A 20,330-nucleotide genomic window follows, 5' to 3' on the forward strand; every position below is an offset into this window, starting at 1 on the left:
TACCTGAATACAGCTAGCAGTCCCAAAACGGAGCATTAGTGCATAGGTACAGAACAGTTCTTCTCCCGGTTTTAGCGTTCTGCCTTTCTCAGTGGAACACAACGCGCTCCTCTTACCCGGTACCTCCATGGCGGTGCATCCGAGTACCTTCCTGTACATTACATCTTCCAAAATCCATCTCTGAATGTCTGAAAATCCCAGCATCGCACAAGAACTCTCCAGAAGATCAGTTTAAGTTTCAGTAATGAAAGCTTGAGGGAAGGGAGTGGGGATAAATACTCGTAGACGATGAACGCTTCAGATAACGTACTGGTCAGAATGAGCTTGCAATAAAAACGGAGCACCTGGAAAAAGGCTGCTCACGGTAAAGTCGTAGAGGTGACGTTTTTGATTGAGTGATCGATGGTAAATCTTTGGAGATATTGCTGCCTTACTTCTAACAACCACTTCTTCTCACCTACTGAGTCTTCAGTTTCTTTAAATAGAGGAATTTAGGTGATTGGACCTTGTGTCTTACCTGATCAGTGAAGCCTTAGATCCAATGTGATTGAAAAATTGACCGTAGTTGAGCGGTTTGTACCACCCACTAATGTCTTTAAGCAGAGACTCCTGGCGTTCCCCGCGGCATGCGTCCTCCAGCACCGACGGAACTCTGCTGAGCAGGCGTTGCTTTATGCACGGTCGTGTCAAAACCACTTTTTCAAAAACGAGGATCGTTAACTTTTATATTCGCTTGTTTTCTTCCCAAAGCCTGGTGAGAGTAGGCTGTGAAAGCATGTAGCACTAAACGAATTTCCTGAATATTATGGTTTCATCTGCTTTCTGGACCAGTTAGCAAAGATCACTGGTATGTTCCACCACTGTTGAGTCTGGTTCTCGATGTTAACAGCGAGAGAAGGAATTCATCTCATACCTGGTACAACCAAAAACGTCTCTAGTGGCAGTAAAAGTTTGTGGATGCACGATTCACGTTTTAAACGACTTCACTGCCTAGAAGGCAGCCTTCAGCACCACTACACCATTCGAAGGGGCCGGTTACCAAGAAAAAAATGGAAATATCTGCATCCGTTGGAGTAGCAGAGTTAGGAATGGATGTGACAGACCCGATCCTGTTTGATTTTCTCCGGCTGAATGCCTCCGGAAGAGCATTTAGGCTGAGAAAGCACGGCAAGATCTGGTCTGGGAGCGGTAGCTTCAGCTGCCTCCTCTAATATTTCCTGCTATAGCACAGTGGAGCATTCTCCAGTAATTTTTACAGACCTTTGTTACCTGTACAGCACACATACCTGCATGAGAAAGAAGGCGTTAGGCAAAACATTTTTTCTATAAGCTTTAATAAGTTTCTTGTTTGTGTGCATTAAAGTATTAATTGCAAGGGATGCACTGAGATGTATAAACCTAGATTAGACAGCTGCTTATCTTTATTCCGTAGTAGCATTAGGGATCAGATCATTTAACTGCTTGAAGATATTCGCATTTTACTGGCAGGTAGCGGCGAAGCACCTACATATATTTTCTAGCAAACAAGGTTAGTGCTTTACCATTTCCTAGACAAAAATGTCATTTATTTCTAGGGCCCTTTGGAGCCTTGTTTTTAAGTCTTCCATGTCACGCTAGCGAAGGGAAGGGTCCCCACGACACGTAGGCACAAATTCCATCACCGGCAGCATCTGACGTGCCAAAACTGCTTTGTTTGTTCTCATAAAAACAAGCTTTTGAGGGAAGTCGCGTATTGTCCTGAAAGAACACACTGAGTTCCGTTACGATATGGGTTTACGTTTACTTTACTTGTGCACGTAATTAGTTCACCCTCTCCTCTCACCCTGCCCCTTCCAGTTTATATCAGGAACCAGTTGTAAGCGAGCCAGCAGGTCTCCTTGCCTGCTGGTTTTTCACTCTTTGCAGATAGCTCTATCTTTCAGTACAAATATACTGAACATGCTAATAGATTATTAATTTATTCTAGCTACGAGCTACGGGAAGGCTTTCTTTTAGAAAGTAAATTATGTTTAGGAGACACAGCGATGGGGAAAAGCCACGATGTTGCTCAGGACACGTCAGCTCACGGTATCTGTGTTGGAACTTGGCTGCATTGTGAGTCACGGCGCGGTGGCGCTGTGTAAAACCGTGACGTTCCTGTATTCCTGAACACATAGAAAAACTAATTTTCTAGTCCTCATACCTTTTCTTCTTGTTATGAAAATATTTAATTAAAGATCTGAGTTCTGTTCCTAAGCTCTGGCTTATACAGAGGATTTCAGAAATGTTTATAAAAACGTTGATTTTTTTTTTTTTAATTTTTGTTGCCGTTGTTATCAGAGTTTTTCATCAGACACTCCTGGATTAATGACAATTTAGCCAATAAAGGTGGTAACAACAGTCTCAGTATCCAAGGACGATGTATGGCAGTGCATTCGTATGGTTGGGGATGAATTAACAAAGTGTTTTTAAAATCTCGAAGCCACTCCACAGACAAATAATTGTTAAACTTTCAGTTTAAAACACTTTGGCAAGTTGTATGTAACAGACGTACAGGTTCTTTTACGAGTTCCGTAGAGGAACACTTATCCCGTGGGACGTGCAGCTCACGACCGGTGATGTTTTCTGAGCGTGTTATGAAATGATGTTCGAAGGGATCTGCCTAGGGCCGCTCTGTATCCAACACTGGCTTATAAGCCCTGGCCCAAGTTACACGATCATTTTCGGAACAGGTCAGCCTGGCAAAAATCCTCCGCTAGAGAATCGATAGCGCAGTACGGCCCGACACCTCCGTTTTATCCTGAGAAAGCACCGCGCCGCGGCAGCCCCGACTCTGCACCCGGAGGCAAGAGCAGGTACCTTTGCAGTGGCGCAGTGGCTACCGAGCGCTGGGCCCGCGGCCGGGCGCGCGGCCCTTCGTCCGCCCGCTGCCGGAGGCAGGCAGCCGAAGGGCTGGAGGTGGCTCCGTGCCGCGGCAGACGCCGTGGCCGGTGATCCTGCTCGCAGCGGTGGGTTCGCTGCAAATGGGAGAACGTCTTGTTGGTATTTGGGGGTTTAACCTTGTGTGCTCCGTGCTTTTAACGTAGCGTTTAGTACCTGCTCCGGGAAGGTTACAGACAGGAGGAGAGTGGCGGTAGGAGTAACGAGATGACGGTGGTTCCTCTGGGTGTGCGTACACCCGTAACTTCAGGTCCCGTTTGGCTGCAAATCTGAATTCAGTTCGGTCTCAACACCGTAGACTTCTCTGAAATGCCCCAGAACCTCGTGTCTTTGCTGACATTGCCGCTCTCAAAATAATCCTGCTCATACTTCCACGTTGTGGCATACTGATGCGGGTAGGGTAGGGCTTTCACGAGTCATTTTTTTCTTTAAGAGCGTACTGAACGTGTCCTCTGCTGCAGTTTGGGTTCCAAGTTCAGTGCTTATGAAGCCTGTCCTTGATGCCATGATTTTTTTTCAAAGCAAAAACAATTGGAGACCACAAAAGAAAAAAAAAAAAAAAACTAAACACGTTTTGTAAAATACCATTTATACAAATCCGTTTTCGCTCCTAAAAGCGTGTGTTTCAAAGTTGGGTTGTGTTCCCCCAGTGGGTATTGATCCAGGTTTGGATACACGGGGTTGTGCTGCCGTGTGTCGTGTTGCAGTCACCCCCGCAGTCCTTCAGACGGGGCTTCTACGGGGAGTGACCAGACTGCAAGGTACGGTAGCGTAGCCAGTTTTAACTGGGGGGGGGCATTAAGTTCCCACTATCTTTAAAATGATGCCAAAAGAGAGTGTATTCTTTGATGAGTCATCGTCTGAATAACCTTTGTTAGATTATTATTCAAGTCCAGTTTATTTTATATAGAAAAATAAAGGTAGGTCTTTAAAGATAAAGGGACGCTTTTTTAATAGCATAAAATGTATGTAAAGAATTAACTTGGAGAAAGAGCTGAAAGTGCTCCGTGGTGTGGAGATTTGTGTTAAGATCTCGCCATTATTTGTGGCGAGATCTTACCCATTTGAGAAGTCAAGAGAAATACTGTGATTGAATCCATCCAGAGAATTCTGGGAGAAGGTGGAAATCATTTAAAACGTTAGGAAGAGTGTGTCACCGCTTTATTCCTTTGAAAGCCGTGAAGCTGGGAGTGGCATTGCCTTGGTCTCCGTGACGTTTAGTAGATTTGCCTTTGCCCCTTAAGTTTCTTGGCAGCGAGTTACTGCCTGGACGAGATCCTGCAGACCCGGTGTTTATCGCGGTCTTCTCCGAAAGGCCGTGTGGGCAAGGTCCGGCCATAAATGTCCCACACGGATCATCGTACGCCTTGCCAAGATTTCCTGAAAACCCAAATGGATCTAAACTGAACGCCACAGCCCCCTTGATACTCACTGCACTCCGTGGAAGCAGTAGAGAATCCATGTAGTGAGAAAACAGATTGTACAGTACAGAGTAATGTATTTTGCCGATGATGTAAAAACAGAGCAAGGAAAAAGAAGCACATTTGTGATAGCACAACTTTACGATAATTCCACTATCGTGTTTGGCACGGCATTTTGGGGAAAAAAAAAAAGAGGAGGGTAGATTTTTTGATCCAGCGTCAGTGGATTTATTGCATTTTTGATCAGTTTAACTCGCTGTCTCACACTTCAGCAGTTTCTTTCTAAGCTTTGCATTTTGCACATGTGATTGATTTTTCAATAACTTTTATTCCTTCCATATTACTTCATGAAGAAGAACCTTTTAAAATCAGAAAGCCCACTGCATTCATTTCTGCTGATTTCCTCCTCAAAGCTGAAATGACGTTAATAACGTCCAATTTTGGCCAATGTATGGATTTGGGCAGGTGACTGATGACTGTACCACGAACACACTAGTAGCCCAAGGTCTGGAATGAAATTTGCTCCCAGTAAAGTAGTTCCTGGGGATACAGAGCTACTTGCTGTCGTGCAGGGGGCCAGGGAGGTGGGGGAGAGGAGGGTGTCGCACCCCAAGAGCTGTGGATGAGCCCACCCGACCCTGCCGCTGGTGCTGCTGAGCATTGCAGACCTACGGGGCGGTCAGCAGAGGTGACCTCGTACGAGAGCAGCACGGGAAATCGAGCGATACGCAAATCCTCTGGGCGGGGGGGTGGAGAGAACCGTCGGGGAGACGGAGGCGGTCGTTCAAACCGCAAACAATGGACCTTGGGCTTCTCGGATCCCAGAAAATCTCTGGTTTGCCCCCAAACTGGTTCCCAGTGATTGCTTGGCAGCGTTCCCTCCAGCCTCACTGGGGGCCAGTTGAGTCAGGCTGGTAAAGACGTGACTGCCTTTACTTAAAACCAACCCAAACCCCACAAATTTGTGTTTTCTGCCGATTTGCCCCTTTCTGTTTTACTTCTATAGATACTGTATGTGTAGCATTCGACAAGGCATGCTGGGTAACATATACTATGCAAATGTGTACAGTGTTGCATGCTTTGCTCTCCCTCTGCTTTTAGTGGCTTCCAAAGAAAGAAGAAAGTGGTGTTATTTTTGTGATCAGAATCGTTTAAAAAAGAAAACGCGGCCTGCATGCTGACAGTATCCTCATTTCTATGGGTTTGTTTTATGGAATTTAGATGTACAAAACCGAACTGCATTACAATAACTTTTCTACAATAAATGAAAAAAAAAAACCTACAAACCGTTTAAAAGTCGTTTTAAGTCTCTTTGTGTTCTGCGCTTGTGGTTGGGGAAAAAAGCTCGGAAGAGTCACTTGAGAAAAACGGGAGCATTGTGGTATTTTCACTGTTTGCCGATAGCTTTTGGCAGCCGCTTCACGTGTGAGCGTTTTTAGTAAAAATTAATGAGATTCTGAGGAAGGAGGCGCATCTGGCCCGTGAAACGAATGTTTATTTTAAAATCTATCTGCTCTTAAATAGCTGCAACTCCAAAATAAGTAAATGCATGTAATATCTCACGGTTCCATCGAGAAGTAAAATAACTTTGAGCCAATTGCTCGGCTGAAGGATTCTCATGACCGTTAACGGGCTTTGGACCTGGTCCTCGGCGTGATTCATAGGGGTGTAAAATCGGTTCCTAGGCAGAAACATGTATCGGGCTGCTGTGAGGTGTTAAGGATTGAATGACTAATTAAAAGAAAACGAAATGCTGTTTATAGTGTCTTGAGAACAACAAAGCACTGAAAGATGCTACCTCTAGCGGAGAGTCCCGTGCTGCCTCTTCCACAGAGCGCGGAACGGGAACCAGCGACCCCGCAGAGGTGCGGGGATCCCCACAAAACCCTGGAAGCAGAGCGTTGCCACGCGCGGTGCGGCGGCACAGGGTTGTGCCGAGCCCCCGCCCCGAGCCGGGAGGGCGTTGTGCTGCTGGGCTCCCCGCGCCGCTGCCCTTCTCCTTGGGTCGGACGGGAGAGCGGCGGTGGCCATCCCGTCAGCGGGGCTCGGGCACCTTCCACCCGTTGGGACGTTCCTCCCGCATCCCTCCGGGCCTGGCGGCGCCTGCGGGAAGCAGCTGCAGAGCGTGCTCGCTTCTTCGGCGCTTCTGTCGGGAGCCAGGTGGGCCCCCCCGGGAATTCACCTCGGCTTTGACGCAGCTAACGCACACGCAGGGCTCTTCAAGTTCTGCTTGACTGAGCTACCTTGTCTAGGGGGTCAAAACCAGATACAAGCGTGCCAGTTTCAAGCTGTTAATCAAGAGCTTAAGGTCTTGAAAATAAATGTAACGGAGCAAAAATACATTCTTTTGTGTGTTTTCATATGATCCTAGAAGTTTAAAGTTCATAGGCAACATATCTTTGTCTCCTGGACGTGCTCGGGTTTCTTCTGGGCAGAAGTATTTTCCCCTCCACGGGTGGAATCCTCCCGTAGGCAGCCGCCGCGGTGCTGCCACGCGGCTCAGGCGACCCGCCGTCTGCCTGACGGCGGCTCGGAACAGAGCGCACGCAGCCTGAAACGGGCTTTTTTGAATTTCCAGGAGGAACCTGTGCCACTCCCGGTAAGCCCTGCCGGTTTGAGTGCCTTCTCAGAAAACGTCCACCAGCAACAGGAAGGCCAACATTGGCGCTAGCAGGTAAAAAAGCAGCAGCGCAGGTGGAAGCAGGCTGCCCTGCAAGCGTCTGACAGGACCCTTCAGGTACCAGAGGGAAGCCAGAGCTTCTCGACAGCAGCTTCCTAATCCTAAATTAACACAGCAGATACTCATCCATCTTGTAAAGACGCCGCTCTTGCATTGCACCCGCACATGATAAAGCATCGCTACTTTCCCAAAGCCGTGCTGATTGCCACGGTTGAGGCTAAAACCCAGCAATATAATTCTAAACCAGCAGACCAAACCCCTAAAGGGTAAACAGCCTAAAGAGACCCTTTTATTTTCCCCACAGCCTGCCGGTGACTGTTCGGCACAGGAAGGTTTCACAGGCCAGGCCAGAAGGTGTCTGGGCTGCGTTCTTCCTGCCATATTAGGCAGCTGATACCGCAGCGCGACTGCTGATGCTGAAAAAAAGCATAAAGCACGAGCACCATGGATATAACAGACTCTTTATCCAGTGGCTTTAAACCTGGATGACTACAGATCCCGTCACTAGTGCAGCGCATGGTTTATTTTTATCCTGTTGAAGTTGTAACATGCCAGTTTATTATCAGGATATTTATTTTCTTCAGCTCTGGAGGACCGTACGTTCCCCTTCACTGCAACAGAAAGCATGGAAGCCTGCAGACGCAGAACTCGGCGATCGCTAGCAGCCTCACTGCTTCGACTGCGGGCCATTATTGCAGCAGGGAAAATAAAAGCGAGAAGCCACTGTCAGAATTAAAGCTGCTAAAAGCAAAAAAACCTCTGAAATACGAATGTATCATATGGGAAGGGGGACAGATCCCACGTGGAAAGATGACAGCAGCATACCAGGCGAGAAGTAAGGAAGGCGGAGGTGGAACCGTGCGAGTAGGTGTGCCAGCCTGCAACGGCGCGGGGGGAAAAACCAGAGCCAGCGGTCAGGAAAATGGGAGGCTGTGATGGAGGTGAGAGGCCAACACGGAACAAGGAGCAAAAACCCCGAACATGCAGAAAGTTCTGTTGTGTAATGCAGACAGTCCTGAGGGACACGAGCACGTCCAGAGGACTTAAAAGACTTTAAGGGCAGGGAGGCTCCTTCAGGCACCCCAGCCCGAGAGGAGCTTCTGCATCGCAAGATGGAGGCTTCTCCATCCCAAACCAGCGGGGACAGCGCACGACTCCGAGGCTGGCTCAGCTGCCACCCGGCCAAGCTTCTGAATGAAAAGCATCTCGATCGGATTGCTGAGGTGATCGAGACCTCAAAACTCTGAGCTTCAGAGGTGCCTTTTGAGCTTAAAAACCGGACTTTCCGCCAGTTCCACGCTTTCACGCTCTCCCAACGTTAAATTTGCTTTTCCGGAGAAGCACAGGCATGGGGTTTTCTTTAACCAGCGCTGCTTTAAAACAAAGCCGTGTCCAACAGCTCTAGGGCTCCCCAAAAAGGCCTTTTCAGCCACCAAACCCAGTGCTGAAAAGACCCTGTGGCTCCAATTCACATCCACCGTGGCCAGAAAGACAAACTTTGACCCGAATCGTGTAAAATTTAAGCATTTAAAATGTTAAGCATTTAAAATTTAAGCATTTGCACAGCAGTTTACTAAAGACCTTTAGAAATGTTGGTGCTGCTGATGCGAACACCGCGGCGTTTCTGCTCAATAAAGCAGAATTTCGGTCAAATGAAGGGGGGCAAACACCCCTGTGTCTTGTCTGCAGCCGATCGCAGAGGTGAATTTATTATCTGCTGTTTGTTCTTTTTTTTTTTTTTAATTCCTGAGGTGTTAAAAAGTTTCGGCACAGGACTTGGCTGGGGGGGGGGGGATATGCTTTAAATAATTAAATAGTGAGGCGAATGTCGCGTTTCCGCAGCCGCCGAGTGACCGACTTCACGGAAACCCCTTGGGCGGGAAAAAAAACCTTAAACGCGAGCGGCTTCCCGCGGGGAAGGCCGCGATCGTCCCGCCGCCTCGCTGAGGCGGCGGGACGATCGCGGCCTTCCCCGCGGGAAGCCGCTCGCTGAGGCGGAGTCGCGTAATGGCGGCCGCGGCCGCGCCTCCTTACGTCAAAGTAACGCGTCCGCCACCACCCCCCACACAACCCCCCCCCCCCCTTTCACCTCCCCCGTCCCTACGGTGGCCGCGGGGTCGCAGCGCGTTGCTCTCTCCTCCGCCGCCGCCGGCCCGGTGAAACGAGAAGAGCCGGGAGGGTAGCGGTGGCGGCGATGTCCGAGCGTGAGCAGGCCCGGCGAGGCCCTAGCCCGCCTTTCCGTCGGCAAAGCGGGCGCTGGGCCGGGCCCTGAGCCGCCCGCGGTCCCCGGGAACGGGAGAAACCCTGAGGGAACCGGCGAGGCCCGGAGCTGCCCCGGCTGAGGATGGGGATCCTCTTTACTAGGATATGGAGGCTGTTCAACCATCAAGGTGAGGGCAAAAAAAGACGGTGTCGGGGCGGGCAGGTGCCGGGCCGGGCCTGAGGGCGATGGGGTTGAGGCGGCGGCGGTTCCTCGGCGCTTGTGGGGCGGCCGGGTTGGGGAGGGGGGTGCCCGCCCTTGTAAACCCCCGGAGTTTCGGGGCTAAAGGGCGAGGTGGAGGCCAGGGGGGGAACATACACAAGCGGCGGCGGGCGGAAAAGTTGGGGAGGGTGGGGGGGTGGTGTTAAACCTTTTTTTTTTTTTTTTTTTTCCCTTTCCCTTCTTAAGTCATTGGAAAGCTCGTTTCCTGCAAGGTGGAATGTGAAAATGTTAACGTCTGCCGAAAGAATACAGGCTGGGTTGCGTGGTAGCGTGTGGTTTCCTCTCGTTGTCTGCAGAGCGGGCTTTATTAGCGGGTTTAAGGGATAAACCTCGATATCTGGCAAAATCGCTCGTTCGTGGAGTACACGTTAGAAGTAATTTCAGATTTGTGACGCCTTTGCTGGAAGGTTTTAATGAGGGTTGTAACTTTTAACTATCAATCACACACTGAGGCTCTTACCCGCGTTTGTAAGGTGTTTTAAATTTGATCTGGAGTGGCCTTAAATACACTCACACCTGCATGTTGAATGTCCCGGTTATATGCCCATTAACACCTAGTGCAAATGCAACAAAATATTTTTGTCTTGTAGCGTCCAGCCCCACCTCAGATCTTCTGTTCCAGCTGATTTCCTAACATCCACTATGCTGGCAACATCACACCAGAAACAAAAGTTCCTAGTTATGGGGGGTCAGGTAAGCAGCTATTTTTACAATATTGTGCAGTTATGCAAAGTTATTAAACCTGGAATTTATCTTTGACGGTATGTACGACAACTCTGCAAAACCACACAATATTGATAAAACCAAAACCGAGAAACCCCACTTACCTGACCCCTATCCCCTCCCGCTCTCCCCCGTGATAACTCAGTGCGAGCGTTCTTTGCTGACAGAAGGAATTGATCCCTGGTCGTCTGAAGCTTGGGCAGGCTTTGAATGGCTTTTTGTTGCCCCTGCAGAGCACTGGGGGGGGGGGGGGGGGGGGGGGCGGGGGGAAGAAAGCCCCTTCTCACAAAGCTTTTGTTGCACAAATAGTCTGGTTGAAGCGAAGGTTATTTGCGCAGGTAAAAGTTGTGTGACACAGGTGAGAGCAGGCAGCGCTCGCTCGCCCTGGAAATCGTCAGTTTGAATGTGCCTGACACCACCAGCTGTAGAATTCAAGTTCAGTTCTGTGGTGTAGAGGAAAGAACGTGCTAAATAGAAACAATTGGTTCTGGCATTGAGCTCCAAAACGCGTTTGCCTGTGTGTCAGAGTAGTTTTGTGTGCCGCTCGTTGGTTCCTCTCAAACGAAATGGGGTTGAGGGCGTGCTGTAAAATACTCGGAGGCAAATCTGTTCTCCAGGTGCCAAACCTGCTGAAAGGAAAGGAGGACACTGAGGGGGGCAGGTGGGTCGCCCTGCTTGCGGCGCGAGCGCGGCGCTGGTGTGGTTTTGAACAGCTCTCAGCGAAGGGGTGAAGGTGTCGCGGGCCGTAACAAAAGTATGGCCTCGGAAAGGGGCGTTTCGCCTGCGTGAGCCTGTGCTCTGGAGAGCTGCTGCAGCGGGGGAATAGGGAGCAGAGTCTGCTGCGGCCTGTGAAAGTGTGGAGAAGCTTGGGGAAGGATTGGAGGGTGAGAATGCTCTGGCAGTTTAGAGAAGGAAAAAATCCGCTTGTAATCTCTCCAGAATTGTTCCTGTCGATGTGCAGAGGGGGCAGCGTGGACAGTCACTTAACCTGCTCAGAACAGTGCGCGGGTTTTCACGCCTCCACAGACAAACGAACCTTTAGGTATGGCCCGTGCAAAGCGGCACTTGAAGTTCGGCAGTGTTTGCTGAGGAAAGCAGTAAAAAAAAAATCAGGGCTAACCTTGTTTCCTAACAGCGTTGTTATCGCGACAGCAAAGTTAACGTTGTGACTTACTATTGCTGTTTTCATTTCAGAGCACAAAGTAATCATTGTTGGGCTGGACAATGCAGGGAAAACCACCATTCTCTACCAATTGTAAGTACGAGCTGCGGAGGACGTTTCCCGCGTTTCAAGGTGCGCGTTGTACGTGTCGCTCTGACTCGTGGTCGCTGCTTCCCCGGTTAGTTAGTTTTTACTCTGAAAGCGTCGCGCTGAAGATGGCTGAACCGCAGTAGAGGTGGCAGTGGGTCAAAGCGCGTGTTTGGAGTTTGGAAGAGGTCTGTATTTCGCCTGGTGTATGAATAAGGTTTTGTTCAGAGCTTTTATTTATCAGATTACGTCGCTATTACCACTTAATCACAACTGCCTTCGGTGTCACCGTGTGGGCCGTTTGCCAGCTCCATAAAATATTATTATGGTGAGGTTTAGCCACAGGACAGCGCTGCTGAACCGACCCGTGTAAATGCTAAACAAATTGTTTGGGGAGAAGCAAAGCAGCGAAGCCCGACCCCTCCCTGCCGCGGCCTGCGTCCTGCCTACCGAGACGTCCTTTCGTGTCGTTTGCGGGCAGGATGGAGGAGGAAGGCTGGGCGCTGGCTGAACCCAGGGCAGCGTCGCTCTGCGGCTGGTGGCAGCCCGTGCTGCCCAGGCTGGGCTCTGTTTGAGCCGCCAGCGTTGGTAGCTGTCGTGCAGCCTCTGCCTTCAGCGGTGGCGTTGGCTCGTGTTTGTCTTGCGCTAACCTGGCTGCTGGGTCACGTGAAACGTGTGCAAGCTTCGTATCTCTGGGCCTCGGCTGCGTTTTGATAAAAGGGTACAAATCTGTCCCGAGGCTCGCAAGTTTCTAGGTAGGACAGGCGACTCAAGGCCTGTTTGTCAGAGAAACAGGTTTGCGGTTTCTCACGTGAAGCAGTCAAGGTGTTCCTGAGTCAGTATCGGGGATAATTCCTGTTGAGTGATAATGGCCATGCTGGACCAGTCCTACGCTTCAAATACGCTTCCTTAAAACGTTCGGGTTTTGTCAAATTGTGATCTGCTTTTGCCTTTCTGAAACGTGCCACTCGTGCAGCGCTTCCAGCCGCTTACGCCCTAGCACGCGCTGCAGAGACAGTGAAAAGATGAGGGTGGTTATCGCTGTTTTAAGTTGGGAGCGAGAGAGTTTAAAAGGCATAAATAGAATGAAGAATATTTTTTCAGACTAGGGACTGCTGCAGCTGAGGGCTGTCCTCGGTGCATTTTAATGCTGCCTCTGTCTTTCCACTTCCTCCACCGATGCCTCATGTTTCTTCTCATCATCTTATTTCTGCGGTCTCAGTGTTTTCTTTTCCCTTTTGCACAGCAGGTCTCTCTGTGCCTCCTTTTCCTTTACACCCGTTTTAGCTCCACAGGACTTCCCCTTCTCTCTTCTTCTGTTGCCGCTTTGACAGAGCTCTGTGTGAGTGCTGTCCTCTGTTCCTCCTGCTTGACTCCTCCTTCAGCCCTACCTCCATCTGTGCATATCCTATTTTTTCTCTTACCAAGTGTGCTGAGCACGAATAAATAACGTTTAACTCCTCCCGTAAGAGACGGGCAGAGGTAACTAGCAGGACAGCGGGTGTTGGTTGGTGCACTGGCCATTACTTTGGTGTCGGGGGGGGGGTCACAGCAGACATTGCGGGGGGGGTCATTCTTCTCACAGATCTCAGCAGCTCCACAGATGCTTCATTTCTCCTACTCAGATCTCCTCCCCCCGCTCAGGTGGCAGCAGGAGTTGGTGATCGGGTGTCTGGGAAGGCCATTAAGCTTCGTGCTCACCTTGTTTCGGCGGGGAGGAGGGAAAGATCCACCGATCGTGTTGCAAACGGCGAGGTGCCAGCAGCTCGAACGTGAAAGGCTGCAGTCCAGCCCAGGGAAGGGGATTCACGATGAGTCTCCTCCCAGCGTTACAGAACTCTGCTGAAACCTGTTTTTTAAATAGGAAATTGGCCACAGGCATCTTCTTCCATCGTTGTTATTTTTAATTTGATTTTATGGTTCGTTCTTCTAATCCTCCTCTTTCCCTTACGTAGTTGCCTTCGAACGTGTGTGGTGAGGAGGCTTCTTGTTACGGGCTGCTAAGGCGCTGGGTGACTGGGGGTTCTTCTCAGAACACCGGAGCATCCCTTTGTCTCCTCAGGTCTCTGTATCCTCTCCAAGAAGTATGCCAGCACTGCTACAGTCCCAAATGGCTGTCACTGTCCTGAAAAGCTCTGCTAAAGCTTCAGAAAAATATTTCTATAAAATGAAAAAAAAAAAAAAAAAAAATCAAGATTATCAGAAGAAAAAACAGTCAAGTTCTTTGAAAATGGTTGACGTTTTCCTTGAAGCTCCTTTTAATTTTTTTTGCATGTCCCATACGGTAGAGTTTAAATAATTTGAACTCCAGAAGTATCCAGAGTACACATTTGGTCATCACTGTTGATGGGAAAACTGGTGGTCTGAATGACAAAGCTGTGCTCAGTATCTCTAAAGCGATATATTTGAAATACCTAATATCTGCATTTTCTCCAGAAAGTAGCATTGTTGGACTGTGCTGGAGGGAGAAGGGAAGGAAGGTTGGACATAAAGCCACTGAACTGTGAAGAAGATACGTTCTTAGTGGCCTAGACAGGGAGGAGAGTGAGATGTAGTGCGTTCCATGGAGCTGGATGATGAGTTGTTGTTTTTCTGCAGCCTTGGAAATCTTGTGGCTTAACCACATTCTTGAAGCAAAACAACGGCTCTCTCGCATGCGTGCCAAAATCAGCCTGGAAAAAGGAAAGCTGACCGCTTAAAACAGCTTCTGAAGGAAATATTCTCGCAGCTTTATGATTTAATTACTTATAGTCTCGTTCATGACTGCTCTCTCAGCTCTGTAATTTGATTATTAATAGTTCACCGAGTCCTTTTTTATGGCCGTTTTTATTTGTTGTTATCGCTACTCGCCCTCCACCATCAAACCTTGTCTCTATTTGCCACATAAGGAGCATTTGCTAAAATCCCCCCCCTCAGATTTCTACCTCGGAATCACCATCCAGTTTGGTTTTTATGGGAGGAGGTCAGGTCGGAGTCCTGAGCCGCTCGATAACGCGGGTAACTTGCCGGTTTGTGCTGTTTCTCACCGCGTCGCTCTTCCCTCCGCAGCTCCATGAACGAAGTGGTGCATACCTCCCCCACCATCGGGAGCAACGTGGAGGAGATCGTGGTGAACAACACGCGCTTTCTGATGTGGGACATTGGGGGGCAGGAGTCTCTTCGGTCTTCGTGGAACACCTACTACACCAACACCGAGGTGAGCACGAGCGCCTTGGTGGGAGCGTCGCTGGTGGGGGGCGTGCGGCATACCGGGGTGCGTACCGGGCGCCGCAGAGGGCTCTGACCTGCGCTCTGGATGGCACCGGGGCTGTTCAGGGCACTCCAGTTCCCATTTTTGAAGCCTCCTCCTTAGCGAGCTGTGGGCCGACTCGCTTTTGGGTTTCCTACGTACGGAGCTGCGATTCAACCCAGCGTGTTTGGAAGGATTCTGCGCCTGGGGATCTGCAGCCTTAGGGCAGGGGCTCGTTTTGGCGTGGTGTCGCAGATCCCCGTGCTTGCAGGGCCCCTCTTGCGGGCTGTGGCTGCCCTGCCTCGGTAGCAGTGCTCTGAAACCTCTCTGACCCCTCGGGAGAAAGGCTGAAAGCCCAAACGTTGTCCCCCGAGGCTGGGGGAGCTCTGCCTTGCAAGCTCCCGTGGTTAATTTACTTGAGCACTACCAAGAATTTTACGAACTCTTTAGAGATGAAGTTGCAGCACATACACTGAACTTGATTAAAAGAGTGATTGAAGTCAAGCTTCCCTATGTGGTATTAAATGTGGTGTTAAAAAAAAGTTATTTTTTATAATAATTAGCTTTGCTCCCCTGTGCTCCCCGCTTAGATGCTATGATGTGTATCTGCATGAGTGCTCTTGAAGTATAGAGCCTATGGGGGTCTTGGAGTCCCTTGCAAGTATCTGTTTGCCTGTTAGTATTTGAAGTAGAGAGAGAAAGCTGATAGTTTTACCTTTTTAAGGCTGCAACAGATTATTTGAGGGATCTGTGTGCAGTGATGCAAAGCAAAGAACAAAACCAGATCTGGGATTAGAGAAACACTTGCTTTCTGTGGCAACTTTTCACTTCAAAATGGAAAACAGAAAGTCAAAAGTGTCAGAGTTTGTAGATAAACCACGGCGCAGGTTGTGAACCGTAGCAGTGCTGCGGGCAGCCGCGCTCTGGCTGGGAGCAGCGTCCCTGGCGTCGGGTGATACCAGGAGATCCAGCTGACCTGTCTGGGTTACGTGATGGGAGCAGTAATCTGTTCTGCTGGCGAGTGTGCAGCCGGCAAGATAGAGTTTGGTCTCTGACTGATAACTTTTCGTTTTTTAAAGTTTGTCATCGTCGTTGTGGACAGCACAGACAGAGAGAGAATTTCTGTGACTAAAGAAGAGCTGTATAAAATGTTAGCCCATGAGGTGAGTAGACCCTGCGTTTTGTTCGAGTGCTTGTTGTGGGTAAGAGCTGGATGAGTGACGTTAAGCAGAGCAGCTTTGCACACCGTTTGTGGAAGTTCTCGCTCAGGCCTGCTAGCTGGAGGCAGACCGGGACGGGGAGAGGCCTCGCCGGTGAAGCCCAGGGCAAACATCAGCAGTCCCCTCCTCCCGGCTGCGGGTCGTCCTGCGTCGGAGCTGGCTTGTTCCTGCTGGAGGCTCTGTCTTCTGTGAAGCTCACCATAAAGCTGTAAATTAATACCAAATGACTGAAAAGAACCCCCACAAAAGTAGCTTTTCAACTTCTGAGTGCTTCAGTGAAACAGAAGTTAGGGCTTACAAATGGCTTCGGTGGCTGTTCTAGTTCAATCCGCCTTAACGGCTGAACACGATAGTTTTTAGAAGAAATAGTTTCCTCCAACAACTTAATTACTATTTTCGATAGCTTTGTGGTTGCTTGATGTTTTCTGTTTCCACAGTGAAACACATACAGCCTTAGTCTTACAGCAAGGGGCTCTACAGCTGCAGAAACGGGCTGCCTGTGGCTCCAGTAGCCGCCGTTCTGTATGTCCATGGAACCGCAGCGTGAGGGCGTAGTCTGCTGACTTCACTTGTGGGGGCCCTCTGTAAAATCGAGCCCCATGTCAGGTCTAACACTGAGCTCTCTGGGTCTGGTTGGGAAATACTGCCCGGCCGTGTAAGCCAGGGAGCCCGTCCTGCACGGCCCGAACGTCCCGGAGACTCTCACCTGTCCCGGCGGTGCGGCCGGAGCGGGGCCCTGCTTTGTGCTAAAGGTGCCTGAGCTTGACTCCTGCTGGCACCCGTAGGACAAGTGTTAATGCAGAGTGGATCAGTTTGTTTGAGGTGACACTGAGCTTCCAAATTGAAGTGTCTGAGTACAAAGATGTGCGTAAAACTGATGGCACTGGGTCCCAAAATACTACCTCTGTATTTAAACTGCAGCCACTGTTCAGTAGCCTGCAGGGAGGGCAAAGACTGCCTCTGCGTTTCCTTTGAGTGAGCGTGGCCATCCAAAGCATTTGAGAAAAAAAGCGCGCTCTGCCTAGTGTCTTAATGGCTGATTTTCGGTATTTAAATTAAAATTGTGTTTAATAAAATAAGTTCTAATACAGTAGGTCTGGCTTTGTGGCGGAGTAGTCGATGTGGCACGCGGGGACCGTTGCCATTGGGCCTGCTGCCGTCCCAGTTAGAATTTCCGAGCTGTGCTCTCCAGTCCGTTGCAGTTGCTAAACCAAATCTGCAGCTTCTGTTTCGTAATCTGTAAAGGAAGACGCAGAAGTTGTTAACGAACTGATTTTGAAATGAGGGAAGTCTGGAGCTCCGAGCAGCACGAATGCCCTTGCTTCGTGTTGGGGCAGCGTTCCTGTGCTCCAGAAGCACCCGTCTAACAGTAAATGTGCCCATTGTTTTACAACAGGATGTTTTCGGTATATTCTGCTCGCTCTCCAGATGCTGTGACCTTTGAAGAGAGCAACAATACGCCGAAGCTGAAATGAAAGTCACATATTTGTTCAGAATAGCTTTTTCTCACGGTCGTTGAAAATCTTTTGTTTCTGCTAATCAGTTCAATTGCATTTTTGTTAAGGCAAACTTGAGTTGCCCAGGTCAGTTCCAGCTATTTTCTGGACCAGTAGTTCATTTGGGAATTAATTTTACTGCTCGTAAGAATCGGTGTGCCTGATTCGCCTTGAAGTGCCTGAGTTGTCTCGGCTTCCTGCCTTTTTGCTTTCGGAGGGATGGGCTTTTCCACAACACGTGCCAGTGCCAGTGTAGCTCCAAGCAGCTTGAGATAAGAGAAGCTTGCCCCTAGGGTTGCTGTTCTCGAAACTGTTAGTACTGATGGTTTAAATATTCCACGGGCCTTTATAAAGAAGTTTGTTGTAAGATGCTTCTCCACGCAGCCATCCATCCTTTGATTCTAACCCAGCCCAAGTGGTGATTTTCTACAAAGGCCCTGTATCCTCTAAATAAAATACCGCTGCAGCTCGCTTCACGCTGTCAGGGGCAGCCTCAGTGCTTCTTCACGGGTGGGGTTTCCCTCGCAGAGGGCACAGCGTGCTTCTGGCTGTGGTGAGCCTCGGGGCCAGGCCGGCTGCCGCCACGCACGCTGCTGGCGCTTCCCGCGGTCAGGCGTGGCGAGGTTTTAGCGGTGCTTAAAAAGTTCTGGTGGGGTGACCCGCTCTCGCCTCGCGCAAGAGCCGCTCCGCAGTCTGCTGGTTTGGTACTGGCGTCGAGCTTAACGGCGTGGTAACGCGTGAAAGGGCGGGGTGCGGGTAAAAGGCAGGCTGGGGAGAGTGCGGCGGTTGGTTTGGATACCGGGCAGGAACGGCCTGCGAGGTTGGGGTCAAACGGGGTACAGGGCGCCTCTGATCCTCACGGAGCACAGCAGGATACGGGGTGTAGTTCTGCAGCTCATCCTAGGCAAAAATTGGACGTTGGTCTGCTGGATCAAAGGATTTTCTGGAGTTACTTGTCAATCAGCCTGCAGTGTTTTATAGTTTAGAGGGTTTTTTGCTAGGGCTTGAGCTTCTCCACTTCAGTATCGCGTCTTTTGCCTCCAAGGGCTGATTTGTAATCATCGTGTTTTTTCTTCTTTCTCCCTAGGACTTAAAAAAAGCAGGTTTGCTGATCTTTGCGAACAAGCAAGATGTTAAAGAGTGCATGACAGTAGCTGAAATATCTCAGTTTCTGAAACTGACTTCCATTAAGGATCACCAGTGGCACATTCAGGCGTGCTGTGCTCTAACTGGAGAGGGGTAAGAGTTATTCTTGTCTGTAGGAGGGGAGCCTGGAGTTATTTTGGTATTTTTATTGTGGTGCTTGCTTTTAACACGCAGTCCTCCCCTGTCAATAATAATCTTACACTTAAAGATTTTTGGGCTCAGAACATACTGACTTGGGATCGGTGTGATCTGAAAACCAACCGTCGCGTCAAGTCCGCAGTCTCACCTCACGGTGGTAAAGCTGTAGATGATTTGGGCCTAGTGAGGGTGTGGGTGGGAAGGACCTAAAATCTGTTCTGGTTTATTATTAAGAATAATCGCAAGTAGAGATGGCTTCGGCGTGTGCCTGGAAGAGCTGGGACCTGAAGCCTCTCACCTGTAGGTTGTGTAACAAGACCTAGGAACTGCTGCTCTTGGAGTGCATTGTTTCTGGGAATGATTCCTTCAGTCAGGATTACAGAGCTCTTAGGAAGAATTGAAATTGGTGCCATGGAATTGTCTTTGAGGTTATCCTGAGCAGTGCATGTATTCCTGAAAAATTATCTCTTCTGTTTTCAGACTGTGCCAAGGACTCGAATGGATGATGTCAAGACTTAAGATCAGATGATTTTTAATGACCTCTTTGCACAGACATTGCTTAAAAAGAGCTGTACCGGTGATTACCTTCACAGTGGCAGAATTCTTGGGTTAAATGTATTTATACTGAACTGATTTCAACTTTATTTTCTACATAGATGCACACACACGTACGTGTATATAAATTAAGACCATTCAGCAAAAAGAAAGGTGCAGATGATGGCTCCCGTTTGGTTTCCTGTTGGTTCTCCTCTGAGGACGCGCTTAAAAGCTGTGATCAACCTTCTTTTCAAGATACAGCCGCTCAGAACAGTCCAGTGTTGAGCATGGTGAAGATGAAGCGAGAGGAAGGAGCTTTTAATTTTGAGTTTTATTATTCCATTGTAGTCCTCTCTAGTCAAAGAGGCTGACTTCATTATTCCAGTGAATTAGCAAGCAAATCAATGGCATAGGTATCAACTTCCCAGTATTTTTAAGGTTACCGATGTTACAAATGCAAAAATATTTTCCTGTATGTGTACTGTACATACTTGTGTATATTTATACCTCAGTTTTAGGTTAACTGCAGTCTGTTCAGACCAGTGTGTAGAGCTGAGTCGGTGCGTTGACAGTAGTGCTAATATTTGACATGGCCAACGTGTCGCAACATCTTTTCCTTTGTTACCTGCGGGGCCGTAACTGGTCGGACAGTTGGCTCATCACGACTTTATAAAGCAAACTCTCTCTTAAGCCCATTGCTTGTTTCTCACCTGATTTTTCAGTTAGGGAGGATGCCGTGATGGCTCGGGGCGCTTGCATTGAGCTTCAGATTACGGTGGCGGCAAACGGTAAGAATTTGCCCAAGAGTGTGAAGCGAAGCGGATTTTCTTTTTTTTTTTTTTTTTTTTTTTTACTGGAGTCATCATGGGATGAGGTGATTTCGAACAGTGCGTGTCGTGCTGTCCTGTGGTACTGCTTTTCCTTTCCCGCAGGACTGTTCGTTTATGATTCACGTCTAGGAGAAGTACCTTTCGCTGTCGTAAAGGGAAAATTGTCCTTTATTATTTTTGTTCTTAACCAAAGAAGAGGCACAACAGTGCGTTCAGAAGTCCCGCTGAACGTTACACCACGAGTCATACTCCCTATTCAG

The 20,330-nt window shown here is 49.1% G+C and overlaps 1 protein-coding gene across 1 annotated transcript; it reads left to right on the forward strand.

Moving 5' to 3' along the window:
* Positions 1–9,342: 9,342 nt before the first annotated feature.
* On the forward strand, positions 9,343–20,055 carry ARL5A (ARF like GTPase 5A). Its single transcript, XM_086465088.1, has 6 exons — positions 9,343–9,410; positions 11,420–11,480; positions 14,523–14,670; positions 15,783–15,866; positions 18,507–18,658; positions 19,184–20,055. Exons 1-6 carry the CDS (start codon positions 9,365–9,367, stop codon positions 19,230–19,232), a joined length of 540 nt encoding a protein of 179 aa, XP_086321214.1. The 5' UTR covers positions 9,343–9,364; the 3' UTR covers positions 19,233–20,055.
* The last annotated feature ends 275 nt before the right edge of the window (positions 20,056–20,330 follow it).

This window comes from Leptosomus discolor, chromosome 5, assembly GCF_034619465.1.
Source record: "Leptosomus discolor isolate bLepDis1 chromosome 5, bLepDis1.hap2, whole genome shotgun sequence".
In the NCBI taxonomy this organism is placed as follows: domain Eukaryota; kingdom Metazoa; phylum Chordata; class Aves; order Leptosomiformes; family Leptosomidae; genus Leptosomus; species Leptosomus discolor.